We start from the raw sequence: 21,817 nt of genomic DNA on the forward strand, positions 1-21,817 counted from the left end.
GGTGATGGCCCCTCCCTGCCCTGCCCTGCCCCTGCCGCCCGTCCCGGAGGCCCCGCCGTGTTTGCACCGGCCACTCGCGCGGCATATCCAATTCGCTGGGCCAACAGGTCGACCCCGCGTGAGGCCGCAACACGCCGTAACACACTGCCCGGGTGAATCGATGCATGCGATGGGGCGTGGATGACAAGGAGCTACTCTCGAGACGTGTCATTACAATTTAATCGAGTAGAGTTAACATTGGTTTTCGCAACAACAAAGTTCCAGGCGTGGATCCAGAGACGGAGCGATGGGGAAGTCGCGAAGCAGCGACCACTGTTGATGTTTGGGGACAAAGAGAAGAGATTTTGGCGGATTTTGCAAGACTTCGCTCGATTTTACGCCCAAAATTTGCGAGTTTTTTGGCTATTAGAGGGAAGACTTGACATTTCTACAGAGGTTTCGGGCGCTGACAGCCTCTCAAGGCGTCGTCACCCCTCCCCTCTCCGCACTGAAGCGGGGAGGCAAGAAGTCACACTTTGCCCCTGCAGGTGGGCAACAAGGGGAAGTTACTTTGAATCTCGATGCCCAAATAAAATGAATTTCGGGCAACCACTTCTGAATTTTGGGAAGAATTTCGATGAATTCTATTAAATTTCAGCAAATGTCAAATTTTTGATGAATTTTGGTGGGCAAATTTGACTAGAATTATTTCCCCTTGCACTGTGAAAATTTGTTGTGACTTTATGACAAGAACGTGGATGATAGTTTCGTCACTTTCAGATTATGACAACCTCATCACAAATTGATGACATTTTCATCAAAGCTCCTATATACTTATTGCATGGGCGTGACAACAATGTCATCAATTGTTTTGATACATTGTTGTAAGGAAAATTAGCCTTGAAATTGTCAGCAAGTGACGACTCAAATTTTCTCAGTGCGTGGCAGTCAACTTAGCGACATTTCCCCCCAACCCGGCTCTGGGTCCGCCCCTTGCAAGTTGAAGGCTCAGGGCTCGGCCTGCACCGTCCGGTGGCTGCTCGGCGCCTGCTCCGCGGCCACGGCGCTGGAGCCGCGGCGCGTCCGCAGCTTGCCCAAGGTCCCCACCAGCGAGGAGAAGCGCGCACCCAGGCCGCTGTTGCGGCGCTCGATCAGGTCCTCGATGGACACGCCTGCGGACAAGTCGCACAAGGGGCGAGTAGGGCGTGGCCGGCTGGAAGGCCACTGTCAAAACCTTACAAAAGGCCTTACAAAGAAAATTAGTTTGTCATCACAAATTATTTCGGGCATGCATAAATCGGCATAAATAAAATCTTCGTACTTTACTATTTTTTTCGCATAACAAACTGAACAATTTGTTACCTTCTGCTCAAAATGCTTTGTAAGGTTTTGAGCATGCGCATGCGGAAACAAAGTTGCCTGGCTGGCACCCAATGTTAGTTAACACGACCGAAACTTTTATTTTCTTCAATGCGCTTCACACTCTTAAAACCTTACGAAGTATTTTGAGCATACGTATAACAAACTAAAATACTTTGTTATACGAAGAAATAGTTCGTAAATTACGAAGTATTTTCTTTGTAAGCTTACGTATGCTCAAAATACTTTGTTATACAAACTACTTTTCTTTGTAAGGCCCAAAATAGTTTGTAAGGTTTTCTCAGTGCAAGAAGAGAGTCAAATCTTCCGGCGTTTGGTTACGCTTTTACGAAGCCTAACGTTAGGCTTAGACTAGAAGCGCACCCTAGACAATTTCACCATAACAGACAATCTTGGCGATACAACTTTTAGAGTGCGGTCCACACTCAAGTCGCTTCGTATTATTATGAGAGATGCTTCGCATTACGAAAGCATTTGCTGCATAATGCAAAGCATTTCTTCGTACATTTTCGTAGACTGTTTTCTGGCAAATTTGCTTGCCACAAAATTGGCAAGCCTGGCCCTGGTACAATCCAGATTTCGGGTCAAACCTTGCCAATTTGTGGCATTCAAAACGGCTTGCCAATTTTATGGCAAGAAAATTTGGCACAGGCTTTGCAGTGCAGGCGTGTAAATCGTTTATGCCCTATCAGCATGTTTGTCATGCCTCTTGGCGGCCGAGGTCTTTCCCAGTGCTGCGACCCGGGGATGTGACACGTGTGGCACTCACCGATGTCGCTGCCCTTGCGGTACGTGTCCCCCCGCGGGCCGCCGGGGCTGTTGCACACTGAGGCGTTGGCGGAGCTGCTGATGGACTGCGCCAGGCTCTCCGTGTCTGACTTGAACTCGGCGCGAACGCGGTCCAGCGCTGCCAGCACACAAACTGCACTCTTTCAAAGTCTTCCAAGCATTTGCTTCACGAGGGAAATAACCGCATTGTGGTATTAGAAATGACGACGAAATAATTTTGCTTCAAAACGACGGATTTCCTTGTAGATTTTGCAATGGCTTCACCGTGAGTGTGAGAACCATTAGTGGAGAACTCCACACTTGAAGTGCGGATATGTGGAATTTTCAGTGTCCGCAATGCAGAGTTTGCAGTCTCCACAGTTCACTGTGGACTTTGCACGATTGCACCACGTGTCAAGAGAGGGGATCTGTGAGCAACTCCTACACTTCAAGCGTGGAGACGACAAACTCGACACGTCCAAGTGCATAGAATTGCTCAGCAGCAGGAAGTATTGGTCTAACGTGTTCGTTTCCCTCGACGCGCAACGCTTCGCAGACGTTTCGGACGTTTCGGCGTGGGGCGGCGATACCCCGAGCGCTACGTCGGTGCGGTGCGCAGGGTACGGGGCGTGGCCCTCGGCGTGGCTTACCTCGCTTGAGGTCCATGTCGTCCATGTCGGCGTTCTGGATGCGCCGCAGCTGCTTCTGGAACTTGCGGGTGATCTGCTTGCGCACGTAGTCCGCCTCGATCTCCTGCTTGGTGCGCGGGATGCGGAAGCGGATGCAGCAGCAGAGCACCACCACTGTAGGCGAGACATTCAGAGTACACACACTGTACATAGTGCATGGCGCACGCCACCTTGGTATAGTCTGGCAATGAGACATCGCATTCGTTTGGACGTGAAAACAGTTTTGTGGCACCCAAGCAGGTCCAACTGTCGAGAACGTACCTAGCGCGCAGAAGGCACCCGCCACCATGAAGAGGAGGTGCCACACCTTGACGCCGGGCACCACCTCCTCCTCCAGCCAGGCGGGCTCGTCCTCGTCAACCTCCGCCGCCCTCACGGTGCAGTTGAGCTGCAACCGCCAAAAATCGTTTTCAAAACGCTGTGGGTGGATCCCGTCGCTCCACTGGGGCTCTCTAAAAGCTCTGGGAAGAAATTTAGGGCATTTTTAAGAAATCCTGCAGTGAAAGTGAAAGGATGCACTAAAATACATGGTTGAGGATTTTCTCCGCACGCGAAAGAAATTTGACAAAACATGTCACTCAATATTCATGTATTACAATATCACGTGAAAGCAGAGCATCTCAGCCCGGAAATCGAACACAGGCCGCTAAACACTGTCCCAGAAAGACGCACGCATGCATTGATTCTCTCGAGCCACGAAGCACAAGTTCAGTTTTCTAACGCCTGCGAACTACAAGCTAGGCCTGCCCGCCAAGCACCACTGTGTCGTTGGCGGCCTACCGCCTTGATGGCAGGCGCTCCCTCCTTGTCCACCGCTCTCTCCCCATCCAGTCCACCCTCACAATGATGCGGAGACACTGTGGACACGACGTCCCAGCAACATCGTAGCTTCAAACTTGTTTTCCGTGTCAAATGTATTTCACTGGCGTGCAAAAACCCGTGTTGGGCGCACCAAAAGGCGACCGATGACTCAAGTATCGCCTTTGCAAAGCATACTAAGCATGCGTTGAATCTTGCAGTGAGCCGCCTGCCGCCACCACGCCCACCGACCCGCACCCGCACCCCACCTGCTGCGCGCAGCGCCCCGCCGCTGTACAGTTCGCCTCCTACACCGCCCCGCCGCCCCGCCGCCCCGGGGACTCGTTCACTCGAATCGGAGTGGTGCGCTCATTACTGCCCAAACGGCGCGGTGCCCGCTGGCTTGGCTGTTGCTGCGTGTCTGACGGTGTCTGTCCCCGGCGGCCTTGGCGGCGCGGCCCTCGACGGCACGGCGGCCTGCTGGGCCTGCCGGTGGTGTTGACCCCAGCGCACACGAAAAAAAGGCGTTGTTCCCTGAGATGAAAAAGTCACGAGGGGGCAAAAACTCGGGATTTTCGTGTACACATGATTCGGAAAACGCAATGATTGCGCATGGTTTTAATTGATTTCATGGCTGATTTTGCCTTATTTCGCGACGCACCAGGGTGATGTTGAGCGTGATTGCGTGTGATTGTGTTCGGAAAGAAATGATTTCGGACTGATTTGGCCTGGTTTCGTGTGATTCTGCCTAATTTCGGTCGATTTTAGTGATTTTGGCTGATTTCAGATTGCTTGATTTCACGTGATTCTCAATGATTCGCGTGTGATTTCGGGGGCCGTGTACACATGATTGCGCGAGTTTTTGCCCCCTCGAAAAGTCATAACCAGGACTAAAATTTTGGGAGAAGTGAACCGAGGTGAGCGTTACTATCAAAATTTGGATAGGGATTATTTCATCACACAAATTTGGGTTAGCTTAAGTCTCGTTGGGTTCGCCCAGTGCGCCGAGCAGCCGCCGAAGACCTCTGACCCTTTCGGGACCGTTCGGGACGGCGGCGGCACGGCCGCACGGGTAGCGCAAGTACCGCGGGGCGAACCTCGGGTGTGGCTCCCAGTTCCCAGACAACGTCCACTGTGGCTCCCAGTTCCCATTTTCTTACTCACAGCTCGCACCCTGACCGCCGCAGCCAGGCCGCACCCAGGGGCCGCCGCGCGCCCCGCCGCCTTGGGCGTGGTCCCCGAGAGGCGGATCGATGCCAAACCCGCACCTATGTACTTCACCGAACCACTGCTTGTTGTTTGGCCACGCGGTGCTTCATTCAATCGACGACATGGAATCGCAATCTTCGTGGCAGAGGCATGAGCCTCCGTGAACAAATTTATGGATGGGTGGGTTCAGGCAACATGGTGATGAGAACCCACATTATCGCGAAGAGTCTGAAGATTGGTGCTATGTGGGGGCACGAGGGCCATGTGACTGTCAGAAAAGGGGCGTTGAAAGTTGACTAGATCAGTGTCGAAATGATCGCAATGCGCGAGCGAAGGTTCCAGGAGCACTGCAACGCTAGAGCGTCCTCTCTTTCCCACATCGCAAACTCAAGTGTGGACATGCATGGGCACAAGCCAATAAATAATCGCACTGATTACCAATATTTGTACAGGTCACAAGAATTTCAATGGCAGTTTTAACAGTTTATTACAAAGTTCCCCTGATCAGTTAGCCCTATTGCTATTCTTGGTTCCTCGGCTCCTTGAAATTGCCTACATTCAGGGGACAACATACAGCGCTGCGCCACGGACCCGCGGGAACTACTGATATGGCGGGAGGTTTTGAACTTGGAACATATCAAAAAAGGTTTGGGAAGTAAATTTTGATCCGTATGACCTTAATTCTAATGAAGATGCTTCCCATGATAAAATATTGTGGCCTAAAGTGGATCCCAGGCACATGATTGACTACTTTTTGGTGTTCCCAAGAGCTCGGGTTGGGGTGGTCCGACTAAAGCTTTCTCGACATCTTTTATTTTAGACCTAATTTTTTTTCTTTAATTATTGATTGACTATTTCTTTGTTTTGTGATCACTGATCATGTTAACCTAATGTTTCATTAGAACTTCAATGTAACTTCTTCTTGAACAATTGAGTGAAAAACTTACTTATGCAGCTTTTTTCTTTGACTTTTTGTGCGCAAATGAAGTGAAAAACTAATATTCCCCACCTTAATTTAGAAATTGTTTTTATTAAATCTTAATATATACTAACAAATTGTTCACATGCTCGCCCTTACTATCGCAGTTAAGAGAGAATTATGGCTGTAGTGTCGATTTCTTTATAAACTGTGATAAGGGCGAGCAAGTGAGCAATTTGTTAGTGTATATTAAGATTTAATTAATACAAACTTTGAACGAAGGTGAGAAACATCAATTTTTCTCTTCATTTGCGTACAAAAAGTGAAAGAAAAAAGCTGCATAAATAAGTTTTTCACTCAATTGTTCAAGAAGAAGTAACATTGCAGTTCTAATGAAACAGTAGGTTAACATGATCAGTGATCACAAAACATACAAAAGAAGTCAATCAATAATTCAAGAAAAAGCAGTAGGTCTAAAAAAAAAAGATGTCGAGAAAGCTTTAGTCGGACCACCCCAACCCGAGCTCTTGGGAACACCAAAAAGTAGTCAATTATGTGCCTGGGATCCACTTTAGGCCACAATATTTTATCATGGGAAGCATCTTCATTAGAATTAAGGTCATACAGATCAAAATTCACTTCCCAAACCTTTTTTGATATGTTCCAAGTTCAAAATCTCCCGCCATATCAGTAGTTCCCGCGGGTCCGTGAGGTAGCGCCACGGGTCGCCGATGTTAGCAGCAGGCCAGAGGAAGGTAGAATACACGTGCAAAATTCCTCTACATGAATAGGATTTATGGCAGTTGCTATACATGTATAGGATTTTTCCGATACATTTTTGGTCCGTATACCAAAAAACCTATACAAATCGGAAAATTCCTATGCATGTATCGGAATATCGGTATTTCCTATACATGAATAGGAATTTTGCTAGACCACTGTATGGTAAAATTCCGATCACTTTATACAGTGTGCTTCCGGTTGAAACATGCCGCTGCAGGCCGCTTCACTTGTAGCGTGCCTTGTAGCATTTCTTCTCCAGCATGCCTGGCATACACTCCACCTGGGCCATGCCATAAGGTAGATCAACAGTGTACACGCAGATATGCGCCACCTGACGTGTAATCGAATCGGCAGGCGTGCTCAAGGTGGAGTGTGCATGCCGGGCATGTGTGGATAGTACAACAAAAGTACAACAAAAACTGTACAATAAAAGTACAACAGGAAACCACAACCAGCCCTAGACTGCCCAGCACTCGTCATGCCGGTTCCGTTGTACTTTGTACAACAATTGTTGTACTTGAAAAGTACACTAAATTCCTGATAAAAAATTTGCCAGATATTTGTGTACTTTTGTTGTGGTTATTTTCTGCAGTGTGTAAGCCCTTGAGTTTGTGGAGCACACAATTCCTCACCCAAAATTTTAGTCCTGATCATGACTCTTTCATTTTCAGTGTACACGTGCGTGCCCGACCAAGAGCGTTATTAAAGTGACGACCCCGCGTATATCACTCACCGCGTCGGTCGGGTCGCAGTCCAGGGCGGCAGTGGCGGCATCGTCGCTCCCCTGGGCATGGTCGGCCAGGGCCCCGACTGCCCCGAGCCCTCTGGGGCCCTTCATGGCGTGGCGGGGCGCGCGGTGGCGGCGCTGCGGGTGCGTCTCGGGGTCGCAGGCGTCGCGCTGGCGTCCCGACGCTGCTCTGCGGGAAGTGGTGCGAAGTCGCCCTGCTGGCGGCCCGGCAGCCACGCCGGCCACGCGGCCACGCCCACCTGTGGCGGGGGTGCCAGCCAAAACGGCCGAAACAACGAAGTGGCACGAAACACTGCACTAGAAAACCTAACAAACTATTAAGCCTTAAGAAGTAAAGTTGCTTGATGTAACAAAGTATTTTGAGCATAAGTAAGCGTTCAAAGAGACTTCCTAATTTACGAACCATTTCTACGTATTGTAAACCAAATAGTTTTGTACCTTCTATATGCTCAAAGTACTTCGAAAGGTTTGGTGTGGTAACACTGGTAGAGCTGAAACGTACTTTCACGCCCTTCTTCAAGCGCAAACGGCAAAACCATCTACCAACCGATCCCTGAGAATCCCAGGAGATATTTCTGGGAATCCCTGGAGATGGATTAACAGTGCAGTGGTTGCTGCGCTCAAACTTAGTTGTACATATGCTTGAACGATGCACACAACTGTGCATCAGTTTCACCTGTGTGGGGCTGTGCCTCCAAATGGCCGAAGAAGAGGGATGTCTTCGACCGAATTTGTAAGTATAAAACTTTTGACGAGGGGCACGGGGCATTGTCCCACCCCTAGCACAACGCACCACCCTGCCCTTTCTCAGCCAGCACGGCGCCAGCGCGGCCCCTCCCCGCGGCCCCTCCCCGCGCACCCCGCCACTGCCTCCATGGAGACAAGCTACTAACGTAGGGAGACGCAAGGTCCCGCTTCCTGTCACCAGGTCATGTAGTTTGGAGGGAGTGAGACAGACATACTTCGGAGTTTCTTTTTAACACTTTACATTGAATTGGCGATACTTTCGTCACATCCGACTACTCTTATGATAGTTTCTATCCTGTAGGATGACGAAGATGACATTTGTCACTCGAAATATCATCGACATAAATAAAGTCTTCAGTTTCGTAGGTTAGAAAATCGGACCTCTCTCTCGCGAGATCTGACATGACCTGGTGACACGCAGTTCTCGTGGTTTATTTCAGGGAAATATTCAACCGATTGCCAAATAAAAGGTATTAACATCATCAATGATCCTTCCTGATTCCATAGACCAGATAAAATTGGATGATTATCGCAATTAAATAGTTTGAAAGTGTTGAAATACCGGAGGGTGTCCCAAACCTTGCGTCTCCCTACGTTAGTAGCTTGTCTCCATGCTGCCTCGCATGACTCGCTCCGCGCACTCGGCTCAAAACGCCACGCCCAGCCGCGCCAGTCAGCACGGTGTACCTCGGTGTACCTGTTGTGGACCGCGAGGTGGACTTCCTAGTCGTCGGGGTCTTCCCGTTTTCTGTCGACAATGTTGGCGAGCGCAGCTACCGCTACGTCCAGGGCCTAAATGGCCCTCGAAATGTTGTCCGAGGGAGTGCTTCAGCGCAACATACCCAAATTTGAGTCATTTTAATTTTTTGCCAAAAATCGTCAAAAAACCATGCCCAAGGCCTTTTAGAGCCAAAGATGGTCGACCACCTCAGATTTGTCTGGAAGTTTAATGGAACGTTGCTTTAGGTCTAAGAAATAGATGCGCCCGGTGCCCAAAGGTCTTTGGCGCATTCTGTTTGGTGTGAATCTGATTTTTTTCTGAGCCTCTGGTTGCGTTGCCAAAGCTGTGGACGATGGGATGCCTGCCTACGCGGCGCATGCTGAGAACATTCCAGTTTTTGCCAGTGAAAGAACTTCAATAGTGTCGGGAGTCTTATGGGAGTGAAAGAAGAAAAAGGAAGCATCTTTGAATATGGGACTTTTATTATACAAAAGGTTCGTTGTCATGGTACAAAATGTAGTTTTCAATACTAATTACACTAATTACATTTAAACATACAAAAACAATATTTACAAATTCCTTTCAAGAAATGGATACATTACAATTTAGTATTTGGTATGAGCTTAGATTTATACAGAAGCTTCAGATCCTTGTAAACATATTTTTGCCATGAGCAATATTGCACGCTTCTAAAACTCACCGGTTTCGTGTTTTAATCAACTTTTCAGTTAGCAGTTAGTGGAAAGAAACACCATTAGGTCAATTTACTATTTGACTCAATTCAAAATGTACAAGGTTTTTGTCATTGGCATAAATAATTTAAACTCACCTAACATATATATAATTAATACATAGAAAAATGGCAGAATCTTCATTACATCTTAAAATAAGGCACTTCGATTAGCTTCTTATTATACAAGTTGAACCATCAAATTTACAGAGTAAACACTGGTAACAGATCAGATCTACAAATGTTATTTTGCAATTTAAATCCTAATTTTGAGGTTTACTGGTTCTAGCTTGACCTCAAAAGGCAAAGGTAGAAAAACCAATCAATTGTAGGCTTAAATATCTATGAAAGGAATGAGTCACTGACATGGAATAAATTTTGTCTTCTGATATTATTATCACCTTAAAATGGCTATTTACAATAATTAACATTTTTTCAGGCCTGACAATAAAAATCCATTGTACCAGTCCTTGTTTAAAACATCACTAAAATACAGACAGCACAGTGTCAAATATGAACAGCCTGCACACAATAGTTCCTAATAAATATGAAATCAACATCAATGCAATTCTTCAGAGAAAATGGAAGTAGTATTTGACACGCTCGTACCGTACTAAGCGTGCATGATGTGATAGACAGTGAAATAAATACTTGATGTGCTACATAGGTCTATTCAAATCACATAAATAATGGATGACACTCAAGTTTTAAAAAAAATCATCAGTCACGGCACTTGGTTAAAAACAGATGAAAATTGTTGCAAAACTTGTCGAGCAGAGACATTCCAATCATAAAATTACAATTAAACACATACTTGTGACATAGCTTCAAAACCAAGCAACAGAACAAAACACACAAAAGAGAAGCAAAGGTAAGGTGAAATAAAATGTTTCTTCAAGTAAAGTTACATTTGCAAACAGTATGGCAAAAAGAAATAGCATGCATGATTTAAAAGCCTTCAAGAGAAGACCTGCATACCTAGCAAATGGAACCTACTGCATCATGTTAAAAAATATTGGGAAGCTAAAATTTGTAACCCAAGCATTACATCAACACCACATTAAAATTAAGGAAAGAAAGATGGACAGAAAGGATAATGTGGCCAAGTACTAATCTTCACATTTTGCTGCATGATGACACAGGGGTAAATTGTACTTTGTTCATATTGTGTGAGGTACACAAGTGGGTTTCATACCCTGTTATTAAATATTATTATCAGAGCTTAGAGGATGTCTGGAATCTAGTTAGCCACATTAAGTTACTATTACTCAAATCTACATGGCAGATGAAAAGGTGAGCTGAGCTGTGGATAAGCACCAGCCAAGAAATAAAGCCTCTATGGATTTAGAAATGTACAGTAAAGTACATCATAGCTAAGAATCAGACTTATGATGTCATTGTTCATTTTTTATATTAAGTATATCTTTTAGGTATAAGGCTATAATTCAGTTGTTTCAAGCTTCTTAGATATGAGAGGATTACTGAGTTTGTCCAAATGTTGGTACAGGTTCTGATGATAAGTCGACATAGTGCCTATTCGATTTAAGTCATTCTGCTCTTTAAGAGGCGCTACAGAGACCGTGACTGTGGCCGTTTCGCTTGAAGCTCCAGCTGGCAGCATGTTAGACCGGCTGCAAGCAGAATTACATAAATAATATGGCTTGGTGAATCGTAGGAGCAAAGCAACTATTTATTATGATTAGAAAAAAGTTGAAGTGAGACTCCTATCATACCTATTGCAAGAGTCACTGTACACTGTTTGACGTTCGCTGGAAATGAAGGTTCCTCCATTGGGTTGAGGTGCTGAGCGAATTGCTTCGGCATGGGAAGTGACTGCGTTCTCATCCAAAGAGTCTCTGTCAGATGTTTGCCTGCAAAAATCACTCTTGATGATACTCAAGACTTACTTAGGGTAGGTAATATCAGTGAGACTAGAGAGTATCAACTTACACTTCTGAATCTTCTTCCTTATACCACTCATTTTCATACGCCTGCATCCATATGGGGTTTGACCCTTCAGTGCTGTGCATATTTGTATTAGGCACCCTCCCTGTCGCCTGCCCAAGGGCTGAGTCAGTGGAGCCTAAAACACCAAAAGCTGTTAGAAAAGACACTTACATTCCATGTTTTCTGAAAAATAGGAGCTCTGTACTAACCAAAGGCTGTTGTGGTGGCTGCTTTCAATTGTCTCTGGTATGAAGCTCTTTGAGAGAGGCATATTGAAAGTACTAACAGGAGCAGCAATCCAAGGAGCACAGTGCTGCTTACTAACCACACCCAAACTAGCTGCTCAGCTTCTGCTTTGAGGGGCACAGCCTCAGCTGGCATTGTATCCAGTACATTGAACTCCTTGAACAAAGAGTCAAGGCTTTCAATGTTCTGATCAACCAATCTCAATACATCACCAACTTCCATAATAGAGTTGTCCCTCCTATTCACAAAGTGTAAGTAAAGGTCTGTTTTGGTTTTGTCTACTGAGCCATCATGATTTTCATGCACTTTGTACTCGTCTACATTTACTATGGCACCAGTTACATTGCCTAGTACTCTGTAAACGAGAAGAATCACACATTGTTTTAGTTTTTGGTAAGAACATGAAACAAGAAATTCAAAAAATAAGAAATTGAATATTATTTTTCACTCTTTACTTACTCTCTCAAAACATCAATCTTTTCACGAACTTCTGGTGGGTGCTGACGAAGCACAAATCTTACTCGTTGGTCTTCTCTTAGCAAATAGATGAAAACCCTTGCCATGTCTTGAAGACCACCAGTATCATTGGCTAAAACCTGAGTAAAAGAATTGAAGGAATTAAAATTGCTTACCCTCATGTACAAAATACAGAGCAAAGCAGTGATTCAAAAGTGAAACTCACCATAAAATCAAAGTACCCTTTCATTCCCCGCTGCGGATCAAAATTGAGGTGGACACCGCCTGTATCTCGGTCGACCAAAAATGGAGGATGCTGGATATTCTCCATTCCTTCACTAAGAGTCATTTGGACTCTTCCAATTTGGTAGTAATTCACAACAGCATTGGCCCCTTCATCAGGATCCACAGCCTAGGAACACAGAAAAATTGTAAAAAGATCCAATTTGCTGTGAACTATCATTCAAGTTTACATTCAATGATCTTTTAACAAGGCTTACCGTAACTTGCATGAATTCTGTCCCAAAGTCTGCCTCAGTAGTCACTCCTCCAGTAAATACTTTTTTGACGAAATGAGGTGGATTATCATTAATGTCTGTTACTTTCACTATCACGCGGAGAAGAGTGTCATCTTTAGGATCAAACATCCAACCATCAACTAAAGAAAAGTTACCAGTGAAGTCAGATGGCATGTACGAAATATTGTTAGAAGGATCTAAAGCCTTTGCATCTCTAGGAGATGGTCTGTGCAAACAATCCTCAGATGCTTTGATGAGAAGCACATGCTCAGAGGCTCTCTCCCTGTCCAGTTCCTTGGCAACCTGGAAAAGTAAATGATAATGAAAGACAATCAAAAGACACAAACATGAACTAAAGCTCAAAATACACATGATGAAGAATTTAGGTTTCCTACCAAAAGTTCGTGGCGGAGTGGTTCCAGGGCAAACAGACCATCTTTGTTTCCAGCCACGATGTAATAACAGACTGGAGTTGGAGGATCATCTAATTCATCCACCTCATCTCTGTCAACTGTATCAATTAAAATACGTCTTTCCTGGCCAGGGAGGCTGTGCTCTTTAAAATTTAAAAAAAAGGAGAAGGGAAAATTTTAAATATCTGTTTGACACTGTCTAAGAGAGAGTTATGGCATAAGTTCAAAACTACTGTACCTGTGAAATTGACAGTGAATTCATCCACAAGGAACTGCGGCTCATAATCATTAACATTACGGACATAGATTGTTAGATCCAGGTCTGATGACAAGGGAGTAGGAATGCCCAGGTCATAAGCCTCTACTCGCAACTGCAATGGTTCACAAATTAGATTGATACGTACAAAAAAGTTTACTCTGGCACACTTGTTAACGAAAATTTGCTAACCTGATATGTCTTTTGGCGCTCTCGGTCAAGAGGCTGGCGAAGCTGTATGATACCACTGACATCATCAATAGCAAACGTTCGCCAGTCCCCAGATAAGTCCTGTCTTAAACGGTACCGCACTGCACCATTAGGGCCAATGTCTTCATCAACTGCTTCCACTTGAATAACAGTGCTACCAAGTGTTGCATTCTGAAACATAAGAAAATTGGCTTGTAAGTCTTTTTAAGTTGATAAAGAAATTGGCCAAGGTGAAAGAGACATCAACTGATTTGACTTGCCTCCGGCACTCGTATTGTAATGTTGTGAGGTGGACTAATGAAATGTGGTGCATTGTCATTGATGTCAAGAACACAGATAGACAGATCCATTGAAACAGAGTTAGGGGGAGACCCTAAATCTTGTGCTGATAGTTTCAGGGTGTAATTGCCATAGCGAGCTTTCAGAGAAGTTGTTGACACAATTCTGGCAGACCACATATCAATATTTTCAATTTTGAACAGGTCTAAAAGGAGAAAAAAAAAGCACATTAAACATTTTTTAAACCAAGAGATTACAACATAACGGAATAATGATGTGTTTGAAGGACTCAAAAAATGTCCTCAAGCAGCACCCGCAACAAACCTTGATCATTTCCACTTGCAATAGCAAACTTGATACGACCATTGGGTGTGTTTGGATCATCTGCATCAGATGCTTTGACTACTGTTACAGTCTCATGTGGCTCATGGAACTCCGAGATATGTACACAGCCATTTATGGGTTCAAATACAGGAACTTCATCATTCACATCAACTATGTTAACACTGTAGAAAAATTCATGTATCATTTGAGGAAGTTACTACATTAAAGTTTCAGTTTAAATAGCCATTTTGAACAAACAAAAATTATTCAATTGCACTAACCCAATTTGTTTAAAGGCATTGCGACTTTCTCCACTTGCATATCCAAATTGGTAATTATCCCATGCTTCAATAACCAACAGATAAGAGCTTTGTTCTTCTCGGTTAAGCTTGTCGGAGACATTTAGGACACCAGTATCAGGATCAATTTGGAATTTCCCCTGTAAAATATAAAAATGATTGAAGTTATAAATATGTAACAAAGATCTATTTACAAAAATTGTTACACAAAAATGAAATTTGTAAAAAAAATGTTTGTTTACCAAAGAGGAAATTCTGTCCAAAAGGAAAGTGACTTTTCCATAGTCACCAGAATCAGCGTCCTTAGCTTGAATTGTTGCAATTTCAGTCCCTTAAAATGAAAAGGCAAAATTAACACATGGCATTCAACAATAAAAGAAAATGGTTATTGGATGAGTTCTTACCTATTGGTGCATCCTCTCTCACTGTAATATTTGTTATATCACCAATGAAGTATGGGTTATTGTCATTTTCATCTAGAATTTGGATGAATACTTCAACATGACTGGCTCTTGATGGAACCCCCGAATCAGTAGCTTTGACAGTAAAGTTGAGCCAACTATGCTGTTCAAAGTCAATACGGTTTGCCACTACCATTTCTCCTGTTTCAGCATCCAGGTGAACAAGATCTTGCAATGCTCTTGGAGCTGGGAAAAAATAAAATATTAGTTAATGGTAGTAAAACATAAACTTGATAGCCTAGAATGTCTCCACTAAATTTATACCTTCTAATGAATATGTGATTGTGCGATTTTTGTCAGCATCATCAGCTACAATACTGACAATCATAGAACCTGTTTGACTGTTTTCTGGAATGGATCTCCTATAGAACGGCCGTCGGAACTTCGGGTTGTTGTCATTTTCATCATCAACAATAATAGTCAAAACCGCTACAATACATGGGAATGTACCATCATAAGCAAATAATAAATAATGATGTGTTAAATTAGAACCATAAAATAATGATATATTGTGAAAACATACCTGATGCTATTTGCTTTCCCTTGGCTGCTGCCAAATCCTCTACAACAAGAGCCAGTCTGATACTTTCTACCTGCTCTCTGTCAAGAAGTCGTGCCACTCTCAAAAGGCCATCAAGAGGACCCAATTCAAAAACTGACAGATAATCATATTCAGTACTCTTCACAATGGTTCCTTCTTCATTGCGAGCTTCAGAGTTGTCAGGATCAATGCGAAATCGTAATACTGGCTTGGCATCTAAATCTGTTGCTACAACTTTATACACAGATTGTCCCACCTAAAATGGAGTTGAAAGCATTGTTACACATACTTTATTCTGAAAGAAAAAAAAATCCTCTGCTTTCAATAATATATACTCACTGGTGTATTTTCTCGGACATGAATGGTGCCAGGTTCTTGGAACACTGGTACTTTGTTATTAACATCAACTATGGTAATATTTACAGGAACTGCAGCTTGTCTTTGTCTTGCTCCAATACCTCCATCCAATGCTACAATCACCATTGCGTACAAGTTGCTCTTTGGATCTGATCTGTCTGGATCCAAATTAGCACCATGTGCAACAGACACAATTCCTGTGTCAGCATCTATGACAAACTTATCTTCAGCCCCTTGTTGAATACGGTAGACCACTCGGTTATTTGGTGATGAACCATCTGCATCCCATGCTTTAACCTTTACAAAAAAGGAAAAGATTGTTATTGATCTGAAGCCCTCTCAGACAAAATCATTAATTAACATTCAGGAATGAAATAGTTGAACTCACCTGCAGCACTGAACTGCCTCCAGGTAAATCTTCAGGGATTGAACGCAAGTAATAACCCTGTTCAAACTGAGGAGTATGGTCATTGACATCTTGAACATAGACAGTTACAAGAGCCTGAGACCACATTGGAGGTACACCCAAATCCTGAGCTTGCACCACCATGCGAACAGGCCGGACATTTGGCCCACCACTTTCTTCTGGCGCAGCTCTTGTACCCACAAGTTGTTCAAAGTCAATTGGGGCAGTTGGTTTTAAGACACCCGTAACAGGATCAAGACTGAAGTTTCCAAAAGGATCACCATCTATTATACTGTAATGTATCATACTATGACGAGTTCCTGAAAATAATGAGGGTATTGTTATTGAAGCTTTGGTTTGAAAATGGCTCAAAGGAGACAGTATTTTATTTACCATTCAGATCTAGGTCCCTTGCTTCAATAACAAGAGGAGATTCAAATTCAGTGGAGTCTTCCAACAAACGGGCCTCATATTCACTTTGTAAAAATTCAGGAGCATTGTCATTCACATCAGCCACATTTACTACAAGCTGCACAGTGTTTCTGAAGGTAGAGGGGAAAAAAGAAAATATAGCAACAGATCCTTGTTCAGATCATAATGCATTAATAATACAGTAATAAAATTAAAAATTTTTTTTCCTGTTTTGTGCTTACCTGTTTCCTCTTCCAAGGTCATCTCTTACTTCTACTGTGAGGTAATGACGAGATGCCTGCTCCCTATCAAAACTGGTACCCTCTGCTTTGATTGTAATGATACCAGACAGGGGATCCAGGTGTAGACTGCAAAGAGAATCAATAAAGTGTTACCTCTCAAATTTTTTCTTAAAATAAAAATAAAGAAAAAAACAAAAAACAACGCAGAACCCAGGATAGTTTAAAGAAATTCTAAGATACGTACATATCTGCCACACTGCCACGCAATTCAGTATAACGAATACCAGCAGTGCCAAATTCCCCAGAATCAGCATCTTTGGCAACAATTTTGGCCACGGTTGTTCCCTTCAATGAGTTTTCAGGGACAGAAACCTAAAACAAACAGAATAAATTACAACCAGAACCTACCAGTAAAGCCCTACAAATCCTCATAATGCATTGAACCATAAAGTACCTCATAAACATTTTTATCAAATTCTGGAACATTATCATTGGAATCTCTTATATGTACAGTTAGTGGAACAGCACTGTACTTAGCATTATTAGGTACAGTTTCTTTGGCCACCAGGGTAAAATTCATTACTGTAAAGAGAAACACAAAATGAATAAAGGATTGTGATGCGTTTAGAGGTTTTTTCTAGAGTTTGCACTTAGCATGGCATGATGATACCTTTGGTCTTCTCATAATCCAATTTAGATGAGTCTTTGACCCGTACAAGAAATGCTGCCTCATTTATACCCTTTGGAGGAGTCACTTCAAAGATTCCTCTATCTCCCTCGATGAACATCATGAATGTGCCATTATTACCCTAAAACAAAATGTGTTATGGTCAATTGTTGAGAAGATTAATATGATTAACTTAATTAAAGCAAGTACACATTCGATCAAAGAGTATTTTGGCATACCTGATCATGATCAAACACCTCTGGTACCGCATTTCTTAGAAATGTAACAGGAGTATTAATAGGAGCATTTTCATTAACTTCAGCAAAATATGCTGGGCTACGGAATGTAGGAGTTTCATCATTAACATCCATCAAGATAACTGTTACTTCTGTTCTCGTAGTTGGAGGTGGCTGCACCAACTTAGAGTCTTCTTGAGCCTATTGCAAGAAAATAATTGTAAGCTACAAGTTTCTGTGGAAACACAAGCAACACAAGCAGTAATAATTATTTCGCATTTGTACCATGATTTCAAGAATATAAGCGCCATTGTTTGTGAGAGGTCCTTCTCGGTCTAGTTTCTGAAGGGTAAACACAATCCCAGTGTTAGCATCAATTTCAAATACACCATATGCTCCTCGAGTTATGGAATATGATATTGGGTTGTTGATCCCTCGATCGCCATCAACTGCTTTCACTGCAAAATAGAAGGCCATTGAGTACACTAAACTTTTCAATAACTTGACTTACAATGGAAAAAGTATTTGTAGAGTCTTACCTTGTAACACGGAGGTGCCAATACGAGCATCTTCACTAACTCTTGAGACAGCAGGGACAACAACAAATTCAGGAGGTTGGTCCTCGACATCTTGAACCTTAACTAAAATGGCTGCTGTTCCAGTATTGACCTGCCAGATAGATATCCACTTGTTACAAACAGCACTCAGCAAAGAAAACCAAACACTAAACAGGAAAAGCAATTCTTCAGTTAAATAAGGCAAATAATCAAAGAAAGTTACCCTCTCATTGATAGCACGATCCACAGCCAAGACCCGAATTTGGTAAAGGAATTTGCGCTCATAGTCAAGGTGGCCAGCCAACCTTAACACACCCTTTCCGTTCACTGTAGATATTGAGAAGAGATCGTCGTCGCCATCCAGCTCTTGGAGGTAGTAAACGACCTGCGACAACAGCAACCAACAAAATTAACTTAACCTGTACACCGACGATTTTCTCCCAAGCAAGTACAAATTGTCCCTTAAAATCACTAAAACAAATAAAAATGCCAAATTAAATCGCATGGTCAAAGAATGACACTTCTTAATTCATAAATAAAGCTAACATTTACAGGCGATCGGCATCTTCGTTTGCAAACAATTGCAAGTAAACACCGAAGAGTTTGTCATACTGACTGGAGTCCCTGGAGCTGAGCCTATGAAAAATTCACAAGGCAGTTTTGGGACTTCCCCCAAACTGCCTCGAGCTGCTCGAACTCAGTTTCTACCCTCAAAAGGACTCCTAGGACGTAATTAGAGTCGAGCTTGTGCTTCTTTGGTACTTCAGCGCGCCGTCCGCCTGAACGACGCCATGAACGACGTCATGAAGGCGGGCAAGTGAGTGAGGGGAGGGGTCCTGACCTGTCCGTAGGCGCCCTCGTCCAGGTCCGTGGCCTCTACGGTGGCCAGCACGCCGGGCTCCGCGTCCTCGCGCACCGTGATGCTGGGCGGGTAGGGCTTGAACACGGGCTCGTTGTCGTTGACGTCCTCCACGAGCAGCAGCAGGCTCTGCGTGATGAAGTTGCCGTCGCCGAGGCGGCCGTCCGTCAGCGTCAACACCAGCAGGTACTCGTCGCGGACCTGCAGAGCAATACAAGCGGCGAGCCGTGAAATGAAGAAGGAACATTATGCTGACGTGTCGTTGCGTGGAGAGTGAGCGCCTGCGACACGGCGGGTAGGCAGTCCCGTCGAGCAGGTGAGCGCCGCGGGTTGCCCACCCGCCGTACCGCAGGCGTTCCGACTGATCCACACTCCACGCACCTCCCTGTCCAGCTCCTTGTTGAGGTACACGTTGGCCTCGTTGGTGCCCAGGTTCTCGATGCGCAGCATGTCATGGCCCTCCGAGCCGCGCACGCCGAACGTCAGCGTGTCTCCGTCGGGGTCCGCGCCCCGCAGTCGGTAGATCAGGCTCCCTGAACGGGCAAGGTCCAAATTTCATTTCGGCGAGCTCACCGAAAATAGCAAAAATGAATGACGGGAAGCACACTCACCGACGGGGGTCTCGTTGCCCTCCTTGAGCCTGAGCACGATCTCGGTCTGCCCGTCGATGAGGAAGCGCGGAGGGTGGTTGGCGGCGACCGGCGACGCCTGCAGCAGCACGAGCAGCACGGCGGGCAGCACACAGGCCAGCGGCCAGTGCAGCGGCCAGGGCCACGGCGGCGGCATCAGGGCCTGCTTGGGCTGCCGCTTGATGCGCACGCGACTCGTGCTGCCCTCTTCGCGGAGCCTGGCGGAACTAGGCGGCATGTCGGCGCCCCGGCGTCGTCGGCGTCGTCGGCGTCAGCGTCCCGGTGCACACCGTGTAGACACCGGCATGCCGTGGCGGCCGCGTCCCCTGCGCGCCGCATCACATCGCTGCAACACAGAGTGGGGTTCTCAGAAACAAAAGGCCGAGCGTCGTCTCTTTACTTACGTACTAAAAGGAAAACGCGCCGGCCCGGCGGCCCTGCCCGGCTCGGCTCCGTTCGCGTTGTTACGGTTATGTTTCTCGTTAAGCGCCGCGGGTTGGCCTCTTGGCCCCCCGGCGAGCCGGCCGGAGCGGAGCGACCCGAGGCCCTGTGAAGACACCTCCATGCACCGAGGCGACCGAGGCGGTGGACGAGGACGGCCTACAGGGCCTGCTGCAACTGGGTCGCGTCGCCTTGCCTGCGCCTGCCTGCCGGCCAACCTCAGCCGTCAGCCCCCTCACGGCCGCGCGGACTGACCACCGCGTCGACCACCGAGACCACCACGGGGTCGTTCCGCCGCGGTTCCTTATGCCGCGCCCGCCACGCACGCGCCCATGTGTTATGCGCCGTGTGCCATGGAGAGTGAAATCTCGCGGCTTGCCCGGCCTGCCCGGCCCGACCACCGTGACTGTGGTCAGCGCCGCCATTGGCCGATGATGGCCGGCATCGGCAGCGGCAGCGCCAGCAGCGCCAACAACGGCCTGCCCTGTGTCGCCGCGCGGCGGGGCGGCCAAGGAGAGCCGACGACGCCGTCGAGGCGAGGACGGCGACGAGGGTGTCGCCCCGGAGGACTTTGCGGTGACGGCACGCCAGCGGGCTGCTTCGTCGCTCTGTGCTCTGTCTCCCTCGCACTTCAACCCTAACGGAACGTCCCATGAGCGCGAGGGAGACAGAGCGACGAAAGACCGTTCAGGACCCGCCTGCATTGCGACCTGTGATTTCTTTCTCCCCCCCCTCCTCCCGGAGGACCATGTGTGCAAGTTGACGGCAGGTCGGACCGCAGTTCGTCAGGCGGAACCGTGCTGGGCCGCCGCGCGCCCCGCCCGCTCTAAATGGATAACACGAACACGATTCAATTTGGTTTCGCGGCCGCTCGCGCAGCCGCCACCGCGGCCCGGCCGGGCCTGGCACGCGCGCGCCGGGAGACCTGGACGCACGGCGAGCAGCGACGGCGGGCCGCGGCGGGCCCATTCCGAACAGTGTCTCGTCGCTCTGTCCGTCACTCCGTCACGTACTCATGGGGCGCCCCACGTAGCCCCACGTAGCCCCGCGTAGCCCCGCGTAGCCCTGCGTAGGCGTGCGAGAGAGACAGAGCGACGAGACACTGTTCGGTCCGGAATGAGACTGCGGCTCGCTGCGGCGGCAACAGGCACCAGTAGGCTGATTGCGAGAGTCGTTTTCGTCGCCCTGTCTCTCTCGCACCTGTACGACACGCTCCATGAGTGCGAGAGAGATGGAGCGACGAAAACGGCTCTCGGAATCAGTCTGCAGGTGCCGCGCAACGCAAATGCGCAAACGCACGGTGTGGCGTCACCGAACATGCTACGGCGGCGCGGCGGGTCAAGCGAGCGAAGCCAAAGCGAAGCAAGACCACAATGCGTCGCAGTTTTATGAGAAATTAGTGCGCGGAGCACGGGCTGAATAAAACATGGTGGGACTGCGCGGAAGGCAGCAGGTTGATTACAAACAGGGCTTTCGTCGCTCGGCACGCCGCACGGCCCATGAGTGCGAGAGAGATGGACCGAAGGCGGGCCGCCCTGCCGCCGGACAGCCCAGATTGCCCCCTGTCGCCTGACTCGCCCGCCGCGATGAG

General features: G+C 46.4%; 2 protein-coding genes across 3 annotated transcripts; both read right to left on the reverse strand.

The window, feature by feature from the left end:
* Positions 1–977: 977 nt before the first annotated feature.
* LOC117654098 lies at positions 978–7,381 on the reverse strand. 2 transcript variants are annotated; one of them, XM_034400281.1, is made up of 5 exons: positions 7,259–7,381; positions 3,078–3,204; positions 2,778–2,930; positions 2,129–2,266; positions 978–1,151 (listed from the first exon to the last, which is right to left on the reverse strand). In XM_034400281.1, exons 1-5 carry the CDS (start codon positions 7,361–7,363, stop codon positions 988–990), a joined length of 687 nt encoding a protein of 228 aa, XP_034256172.1. In that variant the 5' UTR covers positions 7,364–7,381; the 3' UTR covers positions 978–987. The 2 variants fall into 2 exon arrangements, with proteins under 2 accessions (XP_034256172.1, XP_034256171.1); XM_034400280.1 differs by having other exon boundaries at positions 2,129–2,281.
* A 1,822-nt stretch (positions 7,382–9,203) lies between these two features.
* LOC117652998 (cadherin-23) lies at positions 9,204–20,023 on the reverse strand. Its single transcript, XM_034398322.1, has 31 exons — positions 19,768–20,023; positions 19,538–19,689; positions 19,139–19,357; positions 18,521–18,682; positions 18,280–18,409; positions 18,026–18,198; positions 17,744–17,941; positions 17,508–17,646; positions 17,292–17,419; positions 17,082–17,209; positions 16,838–16,963; positions 16,578–16,726; positions 16,167–16,504; positions 15,761–16,075; positions 15,404–15,677; positions 15,145–15,309; positions 14,824–15,066; positions 14,662–14,750; positions 14,402–14,559; positions 14,121–14,302; positions 13,778–14,001; positions 13,500–13,688; positions 13,290–13,422; positions 13,034–13,194; positions 12,621–12,941; positions 12,347–12,532; positions 12,124–12,260; positions 11,628–12,019; positions 11,422–11,554; positions 11,205–11,342; positions 9,204–11,102 (listed from the first exon to the last, which is right to left on the reverse strand). Exons 1-31 carry the CDS (start codon positions 20,021–20,023, stop codon positions 10,910–10,912), a joined length of 5,931 nt encoding a protein of 1,976 aa, XP_034254213.1. The 3' UTR covers positions 9,204–10,909.
* Positions 20,024–21,817: the final 1,794 nt, after the last annotated feature.

The sequence above is a fragment of the Thrips palmi genome, unplaced genomic scaffold, assembly GCF_012932325.1.
Source record: "Thrips palmi isolate BJ-2018 unplaced genomic scaffold, TpBJ-2018v1 HiC_scaffold_10, whole genome shotgun sequence".
Classification (NCBI taxonomy): Eukaryota; Metazoa; Arthropoda; class Insecta; order Thysanoptera; family Thripidae; genus Thrips; species Thrips palmi.